A 23,552-nucleotide genomic window follows, 5' to 3' on the forward strand; every position below is an offset into this window, starting at 1 on the left:
TATTGGCACAGATGTTTTGTAGGGAAATGTGGTAGCCAAACAGGATACTTTGCAATTTATTAAAGAAATGTTATTTTTTCCAATTCGGTTCTGCTGTTACACGGGTGAGGTGGTGGTGTCCAACGTAAAAATAAAGCAACACGTTGATTTTTTTGTCTGGGAAATTAGAGGATCCACACTTGAGTTCAGGCCTCCAAGGCTGAGAGACTTGGAGGAAGTCAGAGTATTAGGTGTAAATGACTTCATTCCCAGGCCACACAAATCAAATTAATTATTGGCGCCAGTCTACTAGCACCAAGGAGGGTTGGACTCTCTCCAATAACAAGCATGACCAAATTCCGTTCACATCGTGTCAACGCCTGCTGTTGTACTAGTGCCTGGCACAATGCGAAAGAACTCTCACCTTGTAGGAGTATATGATAGGCAGTGAAACAGCAGTATTCATTGCAGAGGATGGCGCCACGTGTCAGACTTGCTCAGTTAGTAACCTCTGGGTCAGAAGGTTGTGGATTCAAGTTCCATTCCAGACTTTCAGCAAGCCACTGAAAGCTTTAAAGAAGAGCAGTGGGGTATTTTGGTGTGCTGGTCAACATTTCTTCCGCAAACAACATTAACCAAAAATAGATTAACTGGTCATCATTTTGTGGGATCCTGCTGTGTGTCCATTAACTGCAGTATTGTCACAGCACCTGGAAACAATTCATTCAACATGAGGTGCTATAAGAATTAAGTTAAAGGTCTGCTGATTTATTACATAAATGCATGTCTTATTTTCACCAATGCATCTTTGTTTAATGAGCATTTGCTGCTAGATTTATACTGAATATGCAAAAAATTATATTACCAAATTGCCTGTACAGCAGCTATCATTAAAAGATGATCAATGTAGTAACCAAAAAAAGCTGGACACTTAAAAGAACAAAAGCAGGAAATGCTGGGAATGCCCAGTTTTAGGGTAAGACTCTTAATCTGAGCAACAATAAAAGATTGGTCAAGAGCATTCACACTTTGCTCATCAGATTCTTTTAACTGCTCAAAGCAGTAGATAGGTGGACCATACAGATCACAAAGGTCTCATTTACAGCTTGTGTTGAGGAAGCTGATCTCTCACAGGTTGATAGCTAAGGGTGCTACCATTGATTCTTCCCTAATGCAGAACAGAAGAGTCATACAGACTTGAAACGTTAACTGTATTCCTCTCTGCAGATGCTGTCAGACCTGCTGAGTTTTTCCAGCTATTTTTGTTTTTGTTTCAGATTTCCAGCATCCGCAGTATTTTGCTTTTATTTTATTATATTGAAACCAATCCATTAGGTTTCCATGGCTGATTGTTATCAGCAACCTCTACTGGAAGCACATTTATGAATGAGTGTCAATAAAGAAACAGTTCCTGCTTCACAATGATGTTTCACACAGTTAAGGCCAGAGGCTGAGATCACCCTTGGAGCTCATACATAAAGAAGGTTAACTTGAGCAAGGTAATGGCGGGTGGCTGCTGATGATGGAGGAATCCACCCCAGCTTGAAGTCATAGGTCTGGATTTTGTCAGCAATGAAGTGACAGTGTTCAATGATAATCTCAACCTCAAAGAAAGCTGCCCGCAAAGATCTAAGGATTTTTGTGGTGCAGATTTCCCCTTTCCCAAGCTTAATTTGAATCTGGCACTAAGTTAAGGGGATCTTCAGGCTTCTAGTGACAGTGATATCATTGAGCAAGGTAACCAGCCAATCACATTGAAGAATCCTCACTGATGGAAAACCTGGAAATAAAATGCACTGGTTATCTTTATGTTTAAAAAAAAAAATCATCTTACAGTGGGAAATAAAGGTTGAGACATACACATTGGAAGCTGAAATATCATAAACTTTAAAACAAATTCTATTAAAATGGAATTTTATCATAAAGGAAAAAAGGTTGACATTACACAGTAGTTTTCCAGGGTCGGAGGGAGTGTACAGCACTCTACAGGTTTAGTATGGTGTTTAAAAACTCAGTTGCAACTCATTTAACAAGGTGGAACTTTTCTGAGGATTTTTAATCAATGATGTTGCCTTGAAAATGGAAGTTCTTGACAGTTCAGTGATTTCTAAAGATTGCCGCCTGTGGGGACTTCAGTGCACCCTGTGGAGGGGCAAAGAATCACTGGCAGCAACTTCTGAATTTCAGAATTTAACTGATGCAGACAGGAAGATATTGCTGTCAGTTTCACAGGGTAATGACAGTGATCGCTAACAGTTTTGCAGTCACTATAACTGCAAAATCCAGGCAAATACTTTTATTTTGCCTCCTCTCTTGCTGAATGTGACCTTCCTGGAGTTCAGGTTCAGACCCAATGTGCCAGAGTATTCTAAAACTTCACCCTCATATAGATTCCTCAGGGGGAATTTTAACCCCTGCAGGATTTGTCGTTCTGCTGCGCCGCTCCACCCCCTCATGTAAACTGGGGCTGTTTGACCTGGCATCCTCGCCCATGAGCCACTGAGATCCTCTTTCATCCACCCCCTCCCACCACTACAATCCGAAGCATCTCCTGGCTGACCCATAATCTCCATACCCCTGCCAAACTGCAACGTCCTAACTGTAAACTTCCAAAGTTCTCTCAATTCTGAGACAGTTCCTTTAGACTAGGAAATTGTGCATACCACTCCACTTTTTCAGAAAGGTGAGTGAGGGAAACTAGAGAATTTATAGACTATATGCCTAATGCCCATTGTTGGAAATTACAGGAATCTATATTTAAGGGTAGGGTAACTGAACACATTGAAAAATGTCAGAGATCAGAGAGAACCAGCATGGATTTGTAAGGGGTAGGTGATAGCCGGTGAACCCGATTTTGAATTTTTGAATATTTGACTAAAGTAATGAACAGGAAGTGGCTGCAGATGATAAAGTCGCTAGACTGTTAACTAAAGTTGAAGCTTATGGAAGTGAAGGTAAATTATTAATCTGTTTAGGAAATCGGTTGAGTTGCAGAGAGTAGAGATAATGGGCAGCTACTCTACTTGGCAGGATGTGGCTAGTAGCGTCCCACAAGGATCTGTGTTAGGGCCTCAACTAGTCACTATATTCATTAATGACTTAGCTGGTTGGGTAGAAAGTCACATGTCCAAATTTGCCAATGACACAAAGGTAGGCAGTCTTGTAAGCAATGTAGAGGGAACTGCAAAATTGCAAAGTGATATTGATAGATTACGTGAGTGGACATAACTTTAGCAAATGATTTTGAATGTAAACGAATCTAAAAATGATAGCTCAGGGTACTCACTAAATGCTTATTTATTTAGTGTGTGCATAGTCACCAAGCCAAGCAATAGCCTTGTCAATGGTTAGATGGATTTGTTTAAGCCAGCCTTCAAGTTTAATCAGCAGACACTCCTCAACAACATGAGTATTGTTTGGACTGCACCACAGCGCAACCTGGATAGTCTTGGCGACTCCATTGATGTTGGGTGGATGCACAGAGGCTTTGGCCAGTAAAGGAATGGTTTAAAATGACCCACTGTCGATGTGGAAGATCAAAGCCAGGTGGGCAAGTAGAGGTCTATGATGAGAAAGTGGCTTCTGGTGGATGTTTTCTCCTGGCAGTCCTCCTGCCATAGGTCCTCAGCCATTACTCCTCAGTGTGGTGGGTTTAACCATATCGGGTAGCTACTGGTGGGTTGAAGGGGTCATTGAATAAGGGCAGGCTTGGTTTGAAATAGACCATCTCCAGTAGCTTGCATGTTTCAATTAGCTCCATGATGTTGGGGGGTTGGAAAGCGAGTGCGAGCGGGAATGTTGCTTAGGACTGGGAGCCAGGGGTGGTGAGTTAGCCGAAGAGTACCAGTGATGATGCATATTGTTGAGTTGCACATCGATGTTTGGTGTGGGCAGATTGGTACCATACTGATGTGCAATATCGTGCAGTTGAGTATATGATGGCAAGAGCAGAGGTCTTTAGGGTCTTGGCCTGTGATCCCCATGAGGTATCAGCTAGTTTACTGAAGTAGATTTCCAAAGAGACAAGTACACAGACCATTAAAATGTCATGAACAAGTGCAGAAAATCAAAAAGGCTAATTGAATGCTGGTCTCTATACTTAGTGGAATAGAATAAAAGGGCATAGTAATCATGTTTCAGCTATACAAAGCCCTGCTCAGACCACAACTGGAGTAATGTGAGCAGTTCTAGGCACCACCTCTTGGGAAAGATATATTTGATGTTGGTTCCTATTAAGATCTAGGCTACAAGAACAGAGTAGATATCGAAGTCAGGGCTGTTTGATATAAATAATTCTGAATTGTGTTGCTTACAATCCTCACTACAATTATGACTGAGTCACTGGGGCAGAGAAATATGCTATTTTAATCTACGCATTGGTTACCTGTATAATCGCTTCAACATAAGTCAATTCTAAGGGTTGTCACCCTGTTCATCTCCAACATTTAAGAATGTGATACCTCTACATTTAAAGCTGTATAGGAAAATATTGGGAAGAATTTTCCCCCTGTCGGAGGGGGGGGGAAGTGCAGGAGCGGGTGCGGGTGGGCGTGCCTCCAATTGGCGCCCTCAATCGGAGGCGCGCTGCCATTTTACGTGGGCGGGCCAATTAAGGCCTCCCCAGCGTGACGTCTGCCAGGAAGTGCTATACACTCCCTCCCTGTGCAGGCGGGGAGGGGAATCCCTCAGCCGAGAGTGTGCGAAAGAGCGCACCCATCTCCCTGAGGCTAAGTGCTGCCTCAGGGAGATTGGCGCCAAACTTAAAAATGGTCAAGGAGGAGAGACAAAATTTCCATGACATCTCCCCACATATGTGACACTGTCAAATGAGTTGGGACATGCCCATCCCTTTAACCCTAACCTTTATTAAATTTTTAAAAATCTACATGAAACCTCATCCCGCCCGTGGATGAGGTTTCATTTTTTTTCTGAAGCCCGCCAGGGCTCCCAGCCTGCCCGCCAACATTAAGGTTGGACGGGCAGGTCCATTAATGATGTTAATTACTTTTTAAATGGCCTCAATAGGCCGTTGACAGGTCGGCGGGAGCACAGCTGATTCGGCTGCACCCCCGTCGACCTGGAAATTGAAATGACGTGGGGTGACGTCGGGAGCTCCGGCTGACATCATCCTGCGTCAATTTACTCATCGGCGAGCAGGCCCCGCCCCCCGCTCAGTGACCTAAAGATCCTGGCCATTGGCTCGGATCTTCCACGAAGTGGCAATCACAATCGGATTGCCGCTCTGCTCCTACTTTTTCACGGCCCAATGCTGCTCCGCATTTCTGACTGGGTCTTCCGAGGCCGGCTTCTTCAGAAGTACCTTTAATCGAGCAGCTTCAGCGTAACAGTGCAGTGCAGAAGAGTGAATGAATGAGTAGTGTGGCAGGTGGACGAGGCGGCAGAATGGATAATCTGTCAGGGGTAGTCAGGTTAGGTCAGAGGGTTAGCTAGGTGGTGGGGATTGGTTGTAGGTGTGGGCGCATGCTCGGGGGGCGGGGCGTGGGGGGGTGGCGGGACGGCCCATATGAGTGAGTTGGGGGTAAGTTGTATAGTTATCCAGGAGTTAGACTAGAGTCTGTCCAAACTTTCCTGGGTAATTACCCAGGTAAATAAGTCGGAACTGTCGGAAACTTTCGGAGAGTGCCGGGGAGTGGGGGAATTGCCTGTCTTAAGTTCAAACCTCCTGGGCAATTCCTGTGAAGTTCAGTGTGTCATGACTTCACAGGGTCCTGACAGGCATCTTAGATCTCCTGTGATCCAGAGACTGGAGAATCTAACCGTTATTTCAGAGTTAAATGGGAGAAGGCTGGAAATAGACAGCAACTTAGTGAACAATGATTTAGCATCTCAGTTGGGTCCCTTAATCAGAACGCTTGTTTGATTGTGTTCCTTTGTAAACTATACTTGTTTACTCTTTTGTGATTTTGGGTTAAGTTAATTCAGTTTTAACCATTGCAATGTATGTTTTTTTTTTAAGGAACTGGTGCCCATACACTGTCACGAAAACAGTATCCTGCCAAGTGCAGAATGGAACTTATGTGCAGAGGGTGTATCAGAGCTGCAGATGGCCAATGGGATGTCCTGGTGGTATCAGGTGAGAATACACTTACTACTGTGCTAGACATATCAATTTGACCACTGCACCATCTACAATGGCATTGACATCCCTATTGTGCAATCTAGCTGCTCAGGGTCACTTTTGTACCTGTTATAATGTCTACTAGAATGATATCAAAGTTATCTTCATTTTGGCATAAAAATAACTGAGTGTCCTCAGCAGTTCAACAATTGCACCATGCTCTTGACTTGCCTCTTGAAGGTGGTGGAGAGGCTTTGGGGAGTCAGGAGATGAGTGACTCACTACCGAATACCTAGCCTGCTTTACTCACCTTCTGATCAAGTGATCGCCAGTGCCAGGGTTTTGATAGTAGGGGGTTTGGGGATGGTAAGGCTGATTGATAATTGATGAATGTAATATTCTGGGTCTCATGCTGACTCAGATTATTTTACAGAGTTTGTTTATCTTTATTAAGAAACAACTTACTGTGATTTCATCTTGCCATGAGGTTAAACAAGAGAGAGCAAAATCATGTGACATTGCACCACTTCCTCTGATGAGGTTACTGTCTCATTAGCATATCAGTTAGAATTAACCCCTTATACTACATCTCCCCCAAGTTTCTGATTCCCCCAGTATGCTACATCAACCCACCCCACACTCTGCCAAAGTCTCTGACTTCAATTTCTTTTTTTATAGGGACAGCCGAAGCCTAACCAAACAGCTCATCTGCTCCTTTAGAGTACATTGGGGACTTGAGTCCTCCAGATGATCTCTCAGACTCTGGGCGGAAAGAGAGTTAACAGATGAATCAGGTTCACTAGTCTGGTAATCCTCTGGATTGGTAGATGAATGCAACTTCTCTGGGCTGTACCATTTGATAGATGACTGCTTCAGCTCTGTAGAAGGTTGTTTCTGTGTGGCAACCAGTCCATGTAATTTCTGTCTCACCATAGCATCATCTGTTTGGATAAGATAGGTTTGTCCATAGCAAGCTTGGTCTCGGATCCAAACTGGCTCTCCTGGGTTGGAGTTCTGGTAGGTTGGTATGCTTTGTGACATTTGTTATAGTTCTACATCTAGCTGGAACAATACTCATCCTCTTTCTCCCTCATCTTGTCCAATTCATCAGCTTGTACACAGCGTGTGTGCCTGTATGCATACGCGAGTGCGTAGGTATAGGGAGTTGAGTTCTCAGTCTTCCCATGAGGAGTTCAGATGATGCTAGACCATTTTGGAGTGGAGTTGAACGATAGCTCAGAAGTGCAAGTTGGATGTTTCACAGTTCTTCTTCAGCAATGTATTACCTGTATGCATTCCTCTTTTAGCTTCACTGTTGGCTTGAGGGTATCTTGGTGAGCTGCTGGACAAATCTATATGATGCTATGAACTCTTTAAAATATTCATTGGCAAACTGCAGTCCGTTGTTTGAGATTACCAGTACTGGGATTCCATGTGTTGCAAACATCTCCTCCAGCGATGTAATTACTGCTTCAGAAGTGTGACCCTGCAGTTGCCTCACTTTTATTTATCTGGAGTAGTATTCTACTACAATCAAGAACATTCTATGTCTGTGCTCAAAGAGGTCCATCCAAAGAGGTTCCCATGGCCTTGATGGAAAGAAAGATGACATCAACGATTCTCTCATCTCCTGACGATGAATAGCACAAGTAATACAGTTCGATATCATCTCTTCCAACGAATTTGAGAGTCCTGGCCACCAAACAGAATATCTTGCTCTGGCTCAATGTTTTGTGATGCCCAAATGTCCTTGGCACCAATCCTTGCAGTATATTGAATCTCAGAAATCTTTTGTCATAGATGAGTAATCAATAATTGCACTGAGGTGTCCTTTCTCTTCATAGTACTTTCTGAGAATGGGATTTTGTGACATGTATGCTGGCCACCCTTTAATGCAGCACTCTGACCTGAGCACATTCTTCACCAGATTTCTGATTTCATTCCGTCATTGAGTTGTTGCTGGGAGTTGTGGTTGTTGCTTACCTTTGGCAAGAGTGGATGAGGGCCATATCTGGGTGCAATTGGGCACACTGGCTTCATTTTAGGACGTAGTGATGTGGTATGCTGTCTTCAGCTTTCCCAGTCCTGTGAACAGCTGTGGAAATTCAGCTCTGAGGGCTTTAGGTTGATATTCTCAGCTTTCCAGTTCCTCTATTCCACAGATCAGATGTAAGTCAGTACAGGCTTTTCTGCATAAGAGTCAACAGCTCTAGCTGAGTATCATATATAAGGTTTCAGTGATTTTTTTTTTTCTCTCTCTCTGTATACTGAAAGGTTTCATTCAGTTGTCCTATGACCTTGAGTTCTATACCTCCTGGTCTATGTGGTTTTTTGCATGATGGCTGAGGAGAACTTTTGTCCAACCACAGTTCAGGATCAGAAAGAACCCGAAACTGCCACACCTGTGTCTAACTTAAAGCGTGTCTTGTTTTCCTTGACTAGGATATCAGCACTCCTGGAGCTTCCACATGGTTCCTGGATCTCTGCAAGGAAAGGCATCTCAATGTCATTGATATCTTCTATTTCATGGATCTTGCCGCCCTTCAAAGGCTTCTCTCTTTGCTTATTCTTTACAGGCCTCTTGCTGTAACACATAGTCCGGAAGTGACCCTTCTTTCTGCAAAAATGGCCTTTGAACTCTTTGGCAGGATAATTTTCACACTTGTGTTTCTTCTCACCACACTGATTACAGTTAGCTGGCGCGGCTGCTACAAGTACTTCCTGTCTCCCCTGCTCTTGTACAGCCAGCTCACTGCTTTTAAATGTAACATCCTCCATTGAGTCAGTCAATTTTGGGATACCATCCTCCCTGTCATCCCGATTCACCAATTGATTTTTGCTTCCTGACCTCAGCTTGCCTACTTAGTTGAATTGCCTTCGTTAAGGCTGAATCATCTCTCGGCTACAAGTAGTCAGACAATGCTTCATCCAAAACTCTAACAACAATTCTGTCCTTGATTAGTTCATCTTCTAAGCTGCCATATTGAGAGTTTTCTGCAAGTCTATACAGATCATTGGTAAATGTATCGATATTTTCCCCTTGTCGATGGGTATGTTTGTTAAATGTAGCCCACTTGACAAAGGTACTCTTTCGCAGATTGAAGTAGGCATCAAGTGCTTATATTATTTCATCGTATGTGGCTTTTTCTTTGATTCCTTCTCCTACTAGGATATCGTCTGCACAGCCACCCATCACATACAATATCGTACTGACCTGCTCACTGCTTGGCTTCACCACGAGGCCCAATGCAAGGTGATATCTAGTAAATCTTTCAGCACCAATCCAGAAACACTTCTGTCTGGCTGAGATCTGCGACCTGCTCAAAGCTTTCCAGTAATGGCAGAGACTTTTCCATGCTTTTTCTTTCACTCGTTGCCACCATATAATAATCTTGGTCTTGTTGTGCTAATACAGGGTATTCACGGAGTCGGATGAGGTGAGGAACACAATATCTTTTTATGACGTACTTTGGCTTCATCTTGCCCTGAGGTTCAACAAGACAGCAAGCCCATGTGATGTTGGATCACTTCCTGTGATGTATACTGTCTCATTAGCATATCACATTGTTAGAATTAACCCCTTATACTACAATGAAGAGGATGATTGTAAACCCACATTCTAATTTATGTGAAGGAAAAAATAACTTGGATTGATTATAGTGATCTCAGCACACCTGCAATTCCCTCCCTTTTTTTTGCCTCGCTATCTCTCTCTTGTTTTAATTAATTTCCCCAAAACCTACCTCTTTGACCAAGCTCATGTGGCTCAGTGTCATATGTTGCCCGAATATGCTCCTGTGAAGGGCCTTGGGACATTTTGCTACATTAAAGTTGCTATATAAATGCAATCTGTTGAACTAAAATTTGGGCTTTAGAACCTGCTCATGTGCCACAGGCCAGATGTGTGACAAAGTATGCATGGGCAGGGCTGGAGGATGGTGAGCCTGCGTGACCCCACTTCCCCCTCGTCTGTACTGTGCCCGAGAGAAGCTTTTTACTTCTTAACTTACAGGTTGTTTCTGCACTTTCCAGTTACAGGGCGATGATCCGACCAACTTATAGACTGACTTACAAAACGGTGACAGCAGTGGAATGGAAATGCTGTGTCGGGTTCAGAGGGAGCAGCTGTGAAGAAGGTGAGGCCCGCGTCACTCACTTGAATGTGTGACATCTGCCTTTGTGCATTGCTTACTGCTGAATAAGCCAGCCAGTACAATGTGATACTTCTGTCCGAAAGTGACATTCTAATACTGTTTCAAATTGTTGAGCAAAACAAATTAGCTGTTGAACAAAATAATAAGGGTGTGTTTTGCATTCAGCTGATACTCGGCTGAATGAAAGTAAGCTTTTTAAATGTTGGCTCCTTATGCGGGTGGATTTTTGGATGCTGCCTCAGTTCTGGTGAAATTCCAACCAGATGTGTTGTGTACTGAATGGAAACAAGTTTCCTGGGTTAGAAAACTTTTCATAATCATTCACAGCAGCGCTGGCCTTGTACAGGGAGCTAGCTTAAGAGAAGTTGTGGCACAGGTGAAATTTAAAAGGATGCAGCCACTTAAAAGATATATATTGTCACCTGGCAGAGATGGGAGCGTTTTGTTTTTACATATCCTTAAGGATTGAAAATGCCTTTCAGTTTCTCAGTAGCCTTTATCAAAGCTGAAGAAAAGAGCAGCCTCGGGCAAAGATGGAGTGAAAACCCAACGTTGGGGGGGCACAATACGGATTCTGTGGCAAGTGACAGTGGTATAGCAACCGTACCCATTTCACTGGCTGACTAAGTGCACATTTTGCTGCATTAGATGTGGGTGAGAATTGCCCTCTCTGGCACTTGTGGGCATCCACTCCAAGGAACAGCAGTGCAGCATGCTTCAAATAAGCCTAAAGCATGAGAGATAATGGCAGAAAAGACCTACACATCCTATGTTGCAAGTTGGCTGCAAAGTTCTGCAACTGACCCCTACTGACCTGGAGGAGCCTTGGCCCCCTTTGTTAGTTTGTTGGTGTGCCAAGGTTATGGCTGGTGCCATGTGGTCAGTGGAGCCTAGTTGTGATCAACTTGAATGTCAGAGGCCATGAGCTTTGCTTTCACAAATAAAGTTGCCCCAAATCTTACACATCTTTTGCTTACGGAACCTCTGACTTCTTGGTTTATAGGTGAAAAAAATAGTGGTCAGTGCTTCAATTTGTTTATGGGTCATTGCCATTTATTTATAAGAAGCAGGTAAAGAAAATGCTGTGCCTTTCTTTCAAGGTAACTGACTTAGAACACATTAAAAGAAAATCTTCTTTTAAAACAGGTGAGGCACCATTTCAATGCAACATACAAATACAAAAGTGGGAGTACCCTTTAATCAGAGATATTTCCCCACCTCATGACCCTCCACAATCTGTGTAATTTCAGATAAATTGATACTATTTGGTACCTTTATAGGCAATAGTTTCATTTTAATAATCCATCCGCTGTAAGACAGCAAAAATTTGCACAATGTTTTGAAAAAATAGGCCAATGATACTTTCTCTCATCTTGAATTCCTTTTTTAATTTGGTTCAGAACAGGTGACCCAGTTTAATGTCTTAAAGAACACTATACCGCCTGAATTATGGTTATCCGCCACAGAATGATCTAATAAGAATGAATTACAATGGCACTGATTTTGCAGATTTCACTCCTCTGAAGCTGACAGCAACATTGGGAGTCCGCACATGCACAGCTAAACGGAAATCTAGAAGTTGCTGTCATTGGTTCTTCCTTTCTCCAGAGCATGTGCCATTGAGGACACTAATCAATTAGAAATCACTGAACTGACAAAAGCTTTCGCTCTTGCGTCCTTAGTCTCGCTGGGGAAAAAAAACCCTTAAAAAGATTACACCTTGTTGAATGAGAGGTAATGGGGTTGCACTAAATTCATAATTACTATTGAACAACATAACAGACCCTGAAAGAATTTTCTATATGCTAAATGTTCTCCTTCATTATAAATTTCACATTTATAAAATAATGCTTTCAATATTTTTTGATTTTTTTTTTCTATTTTAGTCTGATGTGTATGCCCCAATTATTTATTTTTACCATCTATAAATTTAAAAGTGAAAGTTTCACTGGTTTTTGCTGCCTGTGAGAAGACTCCAATATGGCAGGCTGCTCACCCTGGTGGATGACATCAATGTTGCTGAATGCGTGGACACCTTCTTGACTTGACAGCAACTTTATAGGCTGGCATTGGGAAAGGGGAAATCCACGCTACAGCGATCCCTATACATTTGTGGGCAGTCATCTTCAAGGTCAGCGGTGAACATTCTTGCCACTGACTGCAAACTTCCACCCAATTTGCTAGACAAACATTTGATTTATGAAAGTAAAAGTGTAGAGTAAATTGTGTGTAATATACGTGTTAACTCCTCACCTTTACTTCCATGAATCAAATGTTTGTTCAAACATATTATAACGCACTTTCATTCCTTTGAGTCATTCCACCTGCAACCATTTTCAATTATATTTGTCTTTGAAATTAGAATCCTTCCAGTTTTTGTGATAGATGTCCAGTTTACACATTTTATTCACTTGGTTTGTATTATGTACTTTGTAACAGGATTCACATAATTAAACACCAACAAAGTTTCTTTCTTTGGACACATTTCAGGCCCATATATGTTTATATTGGTTAAAATTGATCTTCTGCTACAGCCTGCAAGATATATTGATTGTAAAGCTTTGAAAAAATTCTTACTCTTAAATATAGAAAACATCTACCATATTGTTTAATCGCACCATATAGCTGCAGTTTAATTGCATACTTTTGTGCAATTGTGTTCCTTGTGCTGTCATTGCCTCAGTTTGCAATAATATTTTTTCACTTAAACAACAAATTTTGGTGATTTCAATATTTTGCCCTTTTCATTTGATGACGCACAGAAAACCAGTTATGCTTTTGCAAGATGAGGTTCACAGTTGAACCTTAAATCTGGGTCAAGAGTAAAGGCATTTACATGGATTCATGTTCATTTGAAACTGTTTTTGAAATTTATTTGATACAAATCTGTTTTCCTTAAGTAAAAATTTATGTAGCAGGCCTATCTATAGAGAATCTGTATGTTTTTATATCAATTATTTTCCCTTTATCTGCATAGTTTGCTTTATTAACTGGAGTTCAGAAAGCTATCAAAATAAACAGCAAAGTTTGCAAAGCAGATACATTGCCTGAAGTGTAGTGAATTTCTGGAATCGGGGCACAAATGGACATTAGCTCTAAGACTAGGTCATGTATGCAAATATTGAAATTTTATGACTGTTAATCTTGCTTTATGTAAGTCGTAGCAAACTCCCAGTGTATTTGACCAAGTTTAGTCGTGACTGGATATGTTCTGATTTGCAACTCAGCTTTAGGATTTAAAAAGCATACAGAACCTTAAAATGCATACAGGGCCTAAATGCTCAGCCACTCACTGCCTTAAACAGCTGAATCCTACGAATCAGGAACTTTCACTTGCTACCTTGGATGAGATCAGCTAAATTGGCTGGATGTTACTGTTAGGCTGGTAATTCACTATGCAGGGCTAATCATGGGTGCTGAACATTGAAAGTGTCAGATTTATGCTTAGTGCTTCTGCTATCCAGGGTAATGCATGAACAATGATCATCTTATACATGGTGCCAGAGGTCTCACAGAACCAAACCCTAGCCAGGTGTCAAAGCCTTCACAAATGGGGGATTGAAAACTTTGATGGAAAAAAAGGAACGTAAAAAATTAACTTCTAGGAATAGAAAAGCAGAACAAAATTTTTTTTTAAACCCAGAACATTATTGTGCCTTTTTAGATTCTGCGCTGTGCAATTAAAACTATGCTATGATTATGTAATTATTAACAGATAATTTGATTCTTATTGAATAATTATTTACTTTTTTGAGGCTTTCATTTTTGCACTTTATATCTATTCTGATATGTTGAATTTGATCTATTCATGTTGTTTAATGAGTCCAGTGTGAAGGTTAGTTTGTGTGTTTGAGACTGGAATTACTTTACTTCCTCTGCCGCTACTAATGAGAACCTGCCAAACTCTAGAACATCCTATTAGTAGATTGTACACATGGAAGTAAAGTATAAAGTGCTGAATTAAATTTCTATACAGAAATCAATTTCAGATTTGAAAAGACATTTAAAATGAAAACAAAATGCTGGAAAAACTCTGCAAGTCTGGCAGTATCTGTGGAGAGAGAAACAGAGCTAACATTTCAAGTCCGTATTTTCCTCAGAGCTGAAGAGATGTGGAAATGTGATGGATTTTATATTGTTGAAGGGAGGGGGAAGAGGAGGTGGAGCAAAATAGAAGGTCAGGGGTAGGCAGGAGCTCAGGAGAGATTTGACAAAGATGTCATGGACACAGGACAAAGGGAGTGTTAGTAGTGTTAAAGAATAAAGAAGGTGCAAGTAGTGGCATTAAGGTAAGATAGCAGAATGTGTTAATAACAGGTCAAGGGTCAGCACTATGTGAAAGCAACACGTAAGAACAAGCTACAGATGGCCCTGTGGGAAGAGGGGGATGGGGGAAATTAGAAGAAAAAAATCAAACTGGAGGACAAAGTTCATAGCCTGAAGTTGTTGAACTCAATGTTAAGTCCAGATGATTGTAAAGTGCCAAATCGGAAGATGAGGTGCTGTTCTTCCAGTTTGCGTTGGGCTTCTCTGGAACATTGCAGCAGGCCAAGGGTGGAAACGTGGGCATGAGGGCAAGATGGTGATTTGAAATGGCAAGTGACTGCAAGGTTGGGGTCATGCTTGCAGACTAAGCAAATGGGTTCCCCAAAGCGGTTACACAGCCTGCATTTACTTGTCAATTTGCACACACATGGTAACTTGAACATTTTGTGAGCTGAAGTTCATTCTCTCCCTCTGCACCATTTTCCAATTCCCACCTCAATCGTTCTGGATAGTTGTTATTCAGCCTCCCTCCCGCGACCCTCCCCCACCCGCCCAACATACACCCCCACCCCCAAACTCCGCTGCACACTCATAATGGCTGCAACTCTGCACACAGGACTTTACAAGGCAGCAGAGAAAGACTGTCACATGGCTTGTCTCTGCTGGATTTGGGCACAAGCTCAGAGAGAAAGGGAGATATGTTATGTCACCCACTGCACTATCCACTGCTGCCGAAATTGAAGTTTTAAAACACAGTTGCTATAGTTCAGTTGGAGGGTGATTGGTTTCAGGACTGCTATATTGTTTTGGAAAGAACGCAGTCAGTTTTACATCATGTTCCTAACCAGAAACAGTATGTTCACCCAGATTGGTAATGTTTGAATCATTGTTAAAAGGTTACTGCAGGATTGGGCCCAATGATAAATTGTCCCTCAAATGTTTTCCAGCAAAACACTGCCTTTTTAAATTTCCAATGGTTATTAAATACTGAAGCAAAAATGAGAATCACCAATATGTCAAAACTACTAAGGCGAGTGGAAAATATTGTACTGGATCATGTACTTGTCATTACTAAACAATATGGTACCTGTGGATAGTGCCACCTATTGGCAGACATGGGTACCTTGTCCTCCACCCCTATCCTATTGAATTTCACATCTCAGCTGTGTTATTACAAGGCTGTACTTAGCAGAGGGAGCACTGAAGGGATCATTGTCACCAAAATACACTTGTACATCTCCCAGAAACTGGCTCAAAATGGCAAAGTTGGGAACAGATTGCTTGACCTCTCTGTTGAGGAAACTAGGTAAAAAATGCACTTAGGGGAAGAGAAATAAAAAGAAATTCTTATGTTCGCCAAATAAAGTATCTTCCAATTTAAATATAATACATTGTTAGAATGTGGATTGTTTTAAATACATAGCAAATGTAGAGGAATCCCGAACTGGGGATTTCATAAGAAGCCTTTGGTGGTAGTGTTTGGGAGTTATCAGTTAGATTTCTTTTCAAATTATAATTTTAGTTTTAAAAAATGTTCAAAGGACAGTTTATCCTATGTGTTCCTTTAAATATGTATGGGAGGAGGATGGATGGTCTATTTGGCAGAACCATCAAACTAATACCATTTTGCAGTGTGGATTTTAATCTGAATAGATTAATCCATAACATATTGCTTTCATTAAACTAGTGCAGATGACTTGTAATATACTAGCAACTTAATAGAGGTCAGTTATGGCGTTAATCTGCCCTTGTTAAATAAAAGTAATACTTAACACTTTACTACCTGTAGTGTTAAATTTATATATGTTTATATGTGATGGAAAGGTGCAAATTGTGTTTTACAAAGCATGAAAGACATTTGGGACTCAACAGACAAAACAAATATCTTCATTTCAAATGTGTTTTTATTACTTTAGCCAGTGCCAAATTTCACTGTGCGTCTTTCACCAACACGCAGCAATTTTCCATTTGAGCTCTCCGCACTACAAATAACTACTATTCCGACTTTGTTAGTTGATCCTTTCATCCAGAAACTGGGTGGTAAGAAAATAATTCCGCATCGTCCTTGGTCGAATTACCCTCTGGGAAGTAGGAGAAGGTTCCTGTCTGAACCAAAACCCAAACAGTGCACTTGATGTGGCTTCATCTGCACCATTGGGCGAGAGGGATAACAGAACAGATCCTTTCTACCATTTTCAAATGCATAAAGCTGTGGCAATGTAGATAATTCCTGCCAACCTTGAATTTGTTTTCAGTCCCTGTGATAACAGGGAACTGAGGGCGGGAATAATATTTTTTCACATGAGAGGAATCCACATTTACCGTATATTTTTTTATACCAGATTTGCAGAATTTAGTTCTGCAAACATGCAATTAAAGGGGAGATACGAAGCTAAGATCCTGTAGCTCCAGGATGCTCTGTTCAGTTAAAGTCTTTAGGTGAAGGCTTGTTCGTTCTTGTAGTTTTCTTGTCAAATGTTATGGGAAAGCTGTAACCCAACTTTCAATTTTTATTCCTTGCTAAACAATATTCGCAGTTTAACATTTTTTTCACCCTGAGTTCATGTGCCATCACTCAGCTGAGGAGATGTATGGATCTGCTTTCAAGCTCTCAGCACCATTCTGTAGCCCGTCTTCAGGCCTATTCAAGCAATTTACTTGGTTCCTTCCATCTATCCACCTGCTTTACTTGTGCTCTGAACTGCTTTGTCTTTCCACTGCATCTTTCCAGCAGCATCATTGGAAATTTCCTGTATGGAAAGTTTGGGCCTGTCCTGTGTTCAACTGCACCAGCTGTGGCTCAGTGAGTAGCACTACTACCTCTGAAGTCATAAGGTCCTGGGTTCAAATCCCACATGACACCCTGGAGCATAAAATCCTAGGCTGGCATTTCAGCACAGTACTGAAGGCATTCCGCACTGGAGGTGTCACTTTTCAGTTGAGATGTTAAACTGAGGCCCCATGGTCCCAGGACAATAATTTGAAGAAGAGCAAGGGACTTCTCCCTCCTGTTCCGGCCTATAGTTATACGTCATGCAACGCCTGGTCATTAGCACATTGCTGTTTGTGGGAGCTTGCTGTGCACAAATTGGCTGTCACATTTCCCTGTATTATAACAGTGACAACAATTCAAAGGTACTTAATTGGCTGTACGGTTTAGCGCTTTGGGACGTCCTGAAGTTGTGAAATATATATATTGCTCTGCTTGACCACCTTCATACTACCTCCCCCAATTCCTTACCCAAATTTATTTAGAATACAATCTTCTTTACTTGCTACCACTTCTCCACCCACCTTCCCCAAAAGTCTGTGACTTTATATATTCAGACAGTCTGGAGGCTTGACAATTCTTCCAGACCTCGTTCTTGTCATGTTTGGAGGAATGATAGTCTCAGTTGTTTTGGGTTGAATTTGTCGATTTAGCATTGAAATTTTCTGTTTCTGGCACTTGGTTGTCTCAACTTGATTTGCTTTTTGCACTTCTTCAAGTTGCATTTCTCTTTATCGACAACCACCTGCTTTGTTCGGACACCATGGGTTTATCCCATTCCTTCTGAAGGGAATGTTCACTCCGTTCAATCCGAAAGTGGGCTCAGATTTTCCTTCTCTGTGGGGTCCGCCATATTCTTCCTGGAAGTTGACATTTCAAAAATGGAACCTTCATTTCCACTTGTTTTAGCCAAATATCTGTTTCCCCTCTCATTTCCTGATCCTTTTTCAAGCTTATGAATCTTTTCATTCAGCTCAGCAACTACTCTGGTGAGTTCAGTTGTCTTTGTTTCAGAGTTTTCTGCTTTTAAAGTCTGGATTTGCTCTTCCATACTGCGCATCTCAGCTCTCATGTTCTTCTTATTGGATCGAAGTTCAAGAATATCATTGCTCTTTTCATGATGCATACTAGATACTTCTGATATGTGAAAAATTAGAATTTGATGAACTTCATCAAACTCATCTTTTGTACGTGAAAAATGGTTCTCTACACTGAACGGTTTTTCCTTAAATGAGCCTAATTTCCAATGTGCTATCCTTCAAGCTCACATTCTGTAATTGCACTTCTGCTAGTTGCCTCTGAGACTCTTCACACTCCTTTGTGAGAATTTTTACTTTCCCATGTAACTGTTCAACTTTTTTTTGACATTCTTGGTTCTTGGTTTTCATTTCAGCCGTCATTTTTCAACAACTCAGTGGTTCTCAGGACGTTTAAGGCAGTCAGTGCTTTTCCTCCTAGCTTCTTGAGCTTCAGCTTCGACCTTGCATTTTCTGATCTTATTTCTGTCTTTTCTTTCCCTGCCTGCAGTAGAACTTTGTCCTTGTCCTTCATTTTAGTTTCACTGTTGGCCAAGTCTGTCTCCAGCGAAGTCTTAACTTGCTTCGGTTCCATAATTGTGCTACTCATGGCTTTGTTATCCGCTCACAGCTTTTCCTTTCAATGCCTCCTCTTTTCCATTCAGCTGGTTCTTCGGCTCTTCAATCTCTTTCTTGTACCTCTTGGCTTTCTCCTGGGATATAGAACATTGAGTCTTCGCTGCCAACCAGTTCTTCAGTTCGTTCATTCTGCTTCTCTTCATAATTGTCTAGAGGAACAAACTTTGACCTGAGGAATCCTTGTAACTGTGAAGGACCTTCAACAGGCTTTCCTTTTCTTTACAAAGCTCAATTGCTTCGTCTTGCATGTTCTTCTAATTCAACAGAGCCTCCTCAACTTTGTTCTGCTGTTCTTCCATTCTGCTGTTCAAGCCAGTTTCCATTTCTTCATGCTGCTGAAGGGTTATATGCCCATTTTGCAATTGATATTGAAGGGCAATCTGCTGCTCTTTCAACTTTATGTTCTGGTTGACTGCTTGCCAACTCATGCTACACTTCAGTGCATTGCTTTATCGCTGCTGATAGTTTTCAATGCAGCCTTTTCTAAAGTAGCATTCAACATCACTTTCAGCTCCTGATGTTTGTCCAGGACTATGTATTGATTCTTTAGAGTCTTTCAGGGCAGCGACTTCTTTGAGTACCTTTTCTGTCTGCTGTTCTGTCAGCAAGCACTAGCTGTACTTCTGGTTTAGTTCACCTTGATACTAACATTTCCTGTGGAATAGCTTCATTTTCTTTTTGCAGGTTTTGTTTCTTTTGGATTACCTCAGATAGCTTTCCTTCATTCACATCCAGCTGCTTGCTCTGCACTGCCACCTGCTGTTATAGTTCCGGTAATGTGTCAGCATTTTCAAAACGCTATTTTTTAAAGCCTTTCAGCTGCTTCTCAGCCTCTTCTTTCTTTTGTACTAAACTCTTCAGCTCGTGCACTTCATTGTGCTGACACAGTCTACGACCATCTTGTGTTTTACTTGAATATTGTCTCCCCTGGCCAGGGGTTTCCTGTCTCCCTAACCCTGGCATCTCCTCGCTCCTTCAGTGCTTTACTGGGGGTGTTCTAGACCTTTTTTTAAGGTCTGCTTTCTGCACAACCTGGAGTTTAAAATATTTGTCAAAGGCTTTTAATATCTCACCAAATGTGTTTGAGGATTCATCTTTACCCTATACCCTTGGATTAGTTCATCTGCAAATGCCCCCAAACAAGCATAAAAGCATACAGCTTGTACTTTTTCTGATTTCCCGCTTAATCATGATGTACTCCTGTAATCTAAAAAAAATTATTTTCCAAGACACCCAATTTTAGGTCAGGTTTGGCCCTTGCCTTAGCCTATATTGGTCTGGTAGTTTTAATTTACCATCCATAGCCGTTTCTTGTAACAGGTGAGTACCCCTTCAGATTTGTTTCTCTTCTTCAGGATGGCTCCGCAGCTTCCATGTTTTTTATCCACTTTGATCTTCCTGCACTGGTTGGCTTTCGGCAGGGCTCCCATTGCGCTGATGGAGCCATTTTTCTTTTCAAGTTATTAACTCTGCAGGAAACCTTTAAAACAAGAACTTTGGGCCAGCTACATGCTTTTTTAAGCCTGGGAATCAAACGGAAGGTGGTTTATTTTTAAACTCTGTCTGCCGTTTTAAAACCCTTTTTGTTTCATTCAGTCGAGCTCAGCCACCACATATTATGTCATTGGCTGTGAACCTGTTGCTGCAGCTTCCTTGCAGCTGCACTCTGGATGTGCTGATTCTGATTGCTGCCTATTTTAATAGGTCATTTCTGCCTTTTCCTATACTTTGTTCACTCTTTTTGCGACCTGGCTAAGTCTCTTGACTCTGCGTTCACTCACATTCTCCTTTCTCTCTGCACAGTCGATTATTCTTCTGCCTTTCAGCCTTTTTATTTTATTTTTAAAAAAATCTTGCACAACTTTTTATGATCAGGCCAGGTCTCATGACTCTGCTCCTGTGTCCAATCAGGTCTGGCTTTTCATCTGCAAAGTGGATCCTTCTGCCTTTTTTCCCATTTTAAAATTTTTTTCTCAGTCTTTTGTGATCTAGCTAGGTCCATTGACTGTGCATTCGATCAGGTCTGGCAATTGGCCTCCACATGCCCTGGTGGCATCCTTCAATCTCAATGTCTACAATGGAGCTTTTATTTTAGGTGATCTCCAATTGTGTCTTCAGTTTAGGTGCTCTTTGCTCAGATCAGGCTTCAGCTTCTTTAGTCTTTCATGCTTTGGGATTCTGGGTTCCTTCTCCAGTTTTTCTAGGATTTCGGGGTCTATCCGTTACTGCCACCATGTTTTAAGGTTGGTTAGTGCCTCACTAAGAGGTCTGGAGGCTTGTATGGTTGACCATAAACCATTTATTGGTAATGCATAACTATATACATCTCCAAGGTACAGCCCTGCATGGGTGCTGTCTCCATGCTGGCTCCCTCCAGACTCTGGCTACCACCATGTGACTCTCTACGCTACGACTGTTCTCCAGTCCCACATTAACCCTTGCTCTGCCTTAACACCCTTACACTACAGTGGAACACATGTCATGCCCATAAATCTATAAAAATGGGATACTGTGACGACTTTTTACCTGGAAGCAGTAATAGTAAGAAAAATGTGCAACTATTTTAAAATGTTTGGGGAATCTGTAATTGTTTTTTTTAAAAAGTTTGAAAAGGACTTTCAAGAGTTTATATCACGTGTAAAGGGATTAATTATATTTTTTGGTCTATGTGATCTGGCGAGCCTTGCACTGGAAATGAGCTGGAAGCAGTATCAACAGAGAACAAGTTAAAGTATGGAGGACATGTGGCACACAAAGAGAAAACAGATGAGTTGGAAAGGAGAAGTGGTCAACAAGCTGAGTTGGAGAGCTGGTTTCCTGAGCAGCCGCAAAGCACATTTAGAACGGCTGCCACTGTTTCTTTCGCTTCCAAGTGATTTAATGCCCAGAATCAGCCACACAGTGCGAGTGTAAATGTGGTTTTGGTAGATCCATGCCATCACGACTGACGGGAGCTGAGTGTTGAGAAGGTTCTGGAAAGATGATTGCACAAGCAGAACCCCATTTACGTGGAAGCTGCTGCCTGTGGAGAATTGGCTAAATCCTTGAAGGAAAGGGACCAGAATTCTGTTTGGAAGGACTGTGTGGCTGAAACTGGGACTATACAGGTAGAGTGGGCTGTCCACTAACTCCATGAGATAGTCCCTCTTTGTATCTGCTATTCCATGTGTAACTTATAGTTCATAACGGCCATGATTTGCCTGTTACTCTATATTTTAATTTATGTTAATTCTGACTTGCCTTAAAGTAAGACTTACAAAAAGTGAAATCTTGTCCGGTAATCTATTCACTTTTTGGAGAGGGCCATTGGGTAAATTTGGTTGTTTTGGTTTAATGATGCCTATGGCAATCATAGCAGCACTAAATCTCTAGGTATACAAAATTTACGAATATAATTGGTAGTAATGCTTCCAAGGCTTAGACTTGCATTTGGATTCTCAGATTATGAATTTTAACTGATAAAACTCCCAAATGCATAATGGGCTTTTTCTCTCAATTTACTTTGAGAACACTGATTAGAGTAACACTGATTAACTTAAACACTGATTAAAAAAACTCGTAGTGAAATTTTCACTAGAACCTCTGCAACATGATTGTGTTAGGGAACTTGCATATTGCCAAGAGGTCCAGGTATACATTTTCTACAGTGAATTGGTGCTTGTTGCTTCCACTTATTGGTACTAAAAAAGAAATAAATGTATTGGGGCCATGGCTGGAATTTTTAAAATCTAATTTTGTGACCATGTTTCAGGTTTTTAAATGAAAATAATTAAACCAGTTTATTCATGAATTGGTGAAGCCTAAAAATCACTAGAAATGAATATTTAAACCCAAAAAAACCCATAGGAAATTGGAAAGTTTAACTCCATTGTTTACACTTGGTAAACAGTTGTACATGCAGCTTGATTAATTATTGATTCACAATTGATAGAATTGAGATGAACTGAAAAACTGCACTAAATGTAAATTAGAATAATTTTATATTTACAGAATAGGCTTCTGTATAATTGAATGAAGGAAAATTTTGACAACAAAAATGAGCATTTTATAATGCTTCTCTCATTTTATGCCTTGGATTTGTTAACCCCTCTCCTTGTAAATATTGAATGGGATGGAATGAACTTTGAGGGAAGGTAAGGCCACAGATCAGATCCAAGAGAGAGATTTTAAAGAGACTTTTGAAGGAATTTCATAAAGTAACAAGATGAAGCGGGTTTGCAAGTGTGCTCCAGAATTGGGGTGCAATCCCTGAATAATTAGCTTCTGATAGTGGAGAAATGGTATCTAAGTCAGGAACAGGGGGCGTGAACTGGGTCATAAGGCGATGGAGAGGATATGGATGCTGGGATCTAAGCTCGGGGTCAAATAGGCTGCTGAAATTGCAAATAATCTGTTTCAACCTGAAGACAGGGGGATGGCCTCGATGGCAAGTGGGTGGAGTTTGTTGTGGGAGCCAAAGCTATGGTACCAGTAGTCCCAATGTTTAATTTCGAATTTAACTGATAAAAGTCCCAAATGCATAATAATAATTTTTTGTATCTGTCACTGGTGGTCTTGCTGCTAATTGCATCTTTAATAAAGTTCCTGCTTTCTTTATTTCCTTAACTAGAGTTCACTGTTAGTCATTGGCTTCTTCATTGTAAATCTTT

General features: G+C 41.2%; 1 protein-coding gene across 1 annotated transcript in view; it reads left to right on the top strand.

Moving 5' to 3' along the window:
- emid1 (EMI domain containing 1) overlaps window positions 1-23,552 on the top strand; it is a 386,658-nt gene that overhangs the window by 9,715 nt on the left and 353,391 nt on the right. Inside the window, exons 2-3 of the mRNA XM_078554249.1 lie at window positions 5,957-6,073; window positions 10,091-10,194. Coding sequence (XP_078410375.1) covers window positions 5,957-6,073; window positions 10,091-10,194 — 221 coding nt within the window. The remainder of the gene's footprint in view (window positions 1-5,956; window positions 6,074-10,090; window positions 10,195-23,552) is intronic.

The sequence above is a fragment of the Cetorhinus maximus genome, chromosome 12 (genome assembly GCF_964194155.1).
Source record: "Cetorhinus maximus chromosome 12, sCetMax3.hap1.1, whole genome shotgun sequence".
NCBI classification, from domain to species: Eukaryota; Metazoa; Chordata; class Chondrichthyes; order Lamniformes; family Cetorhinidae; genus Cetorhinus; species Cetorhinus maximus.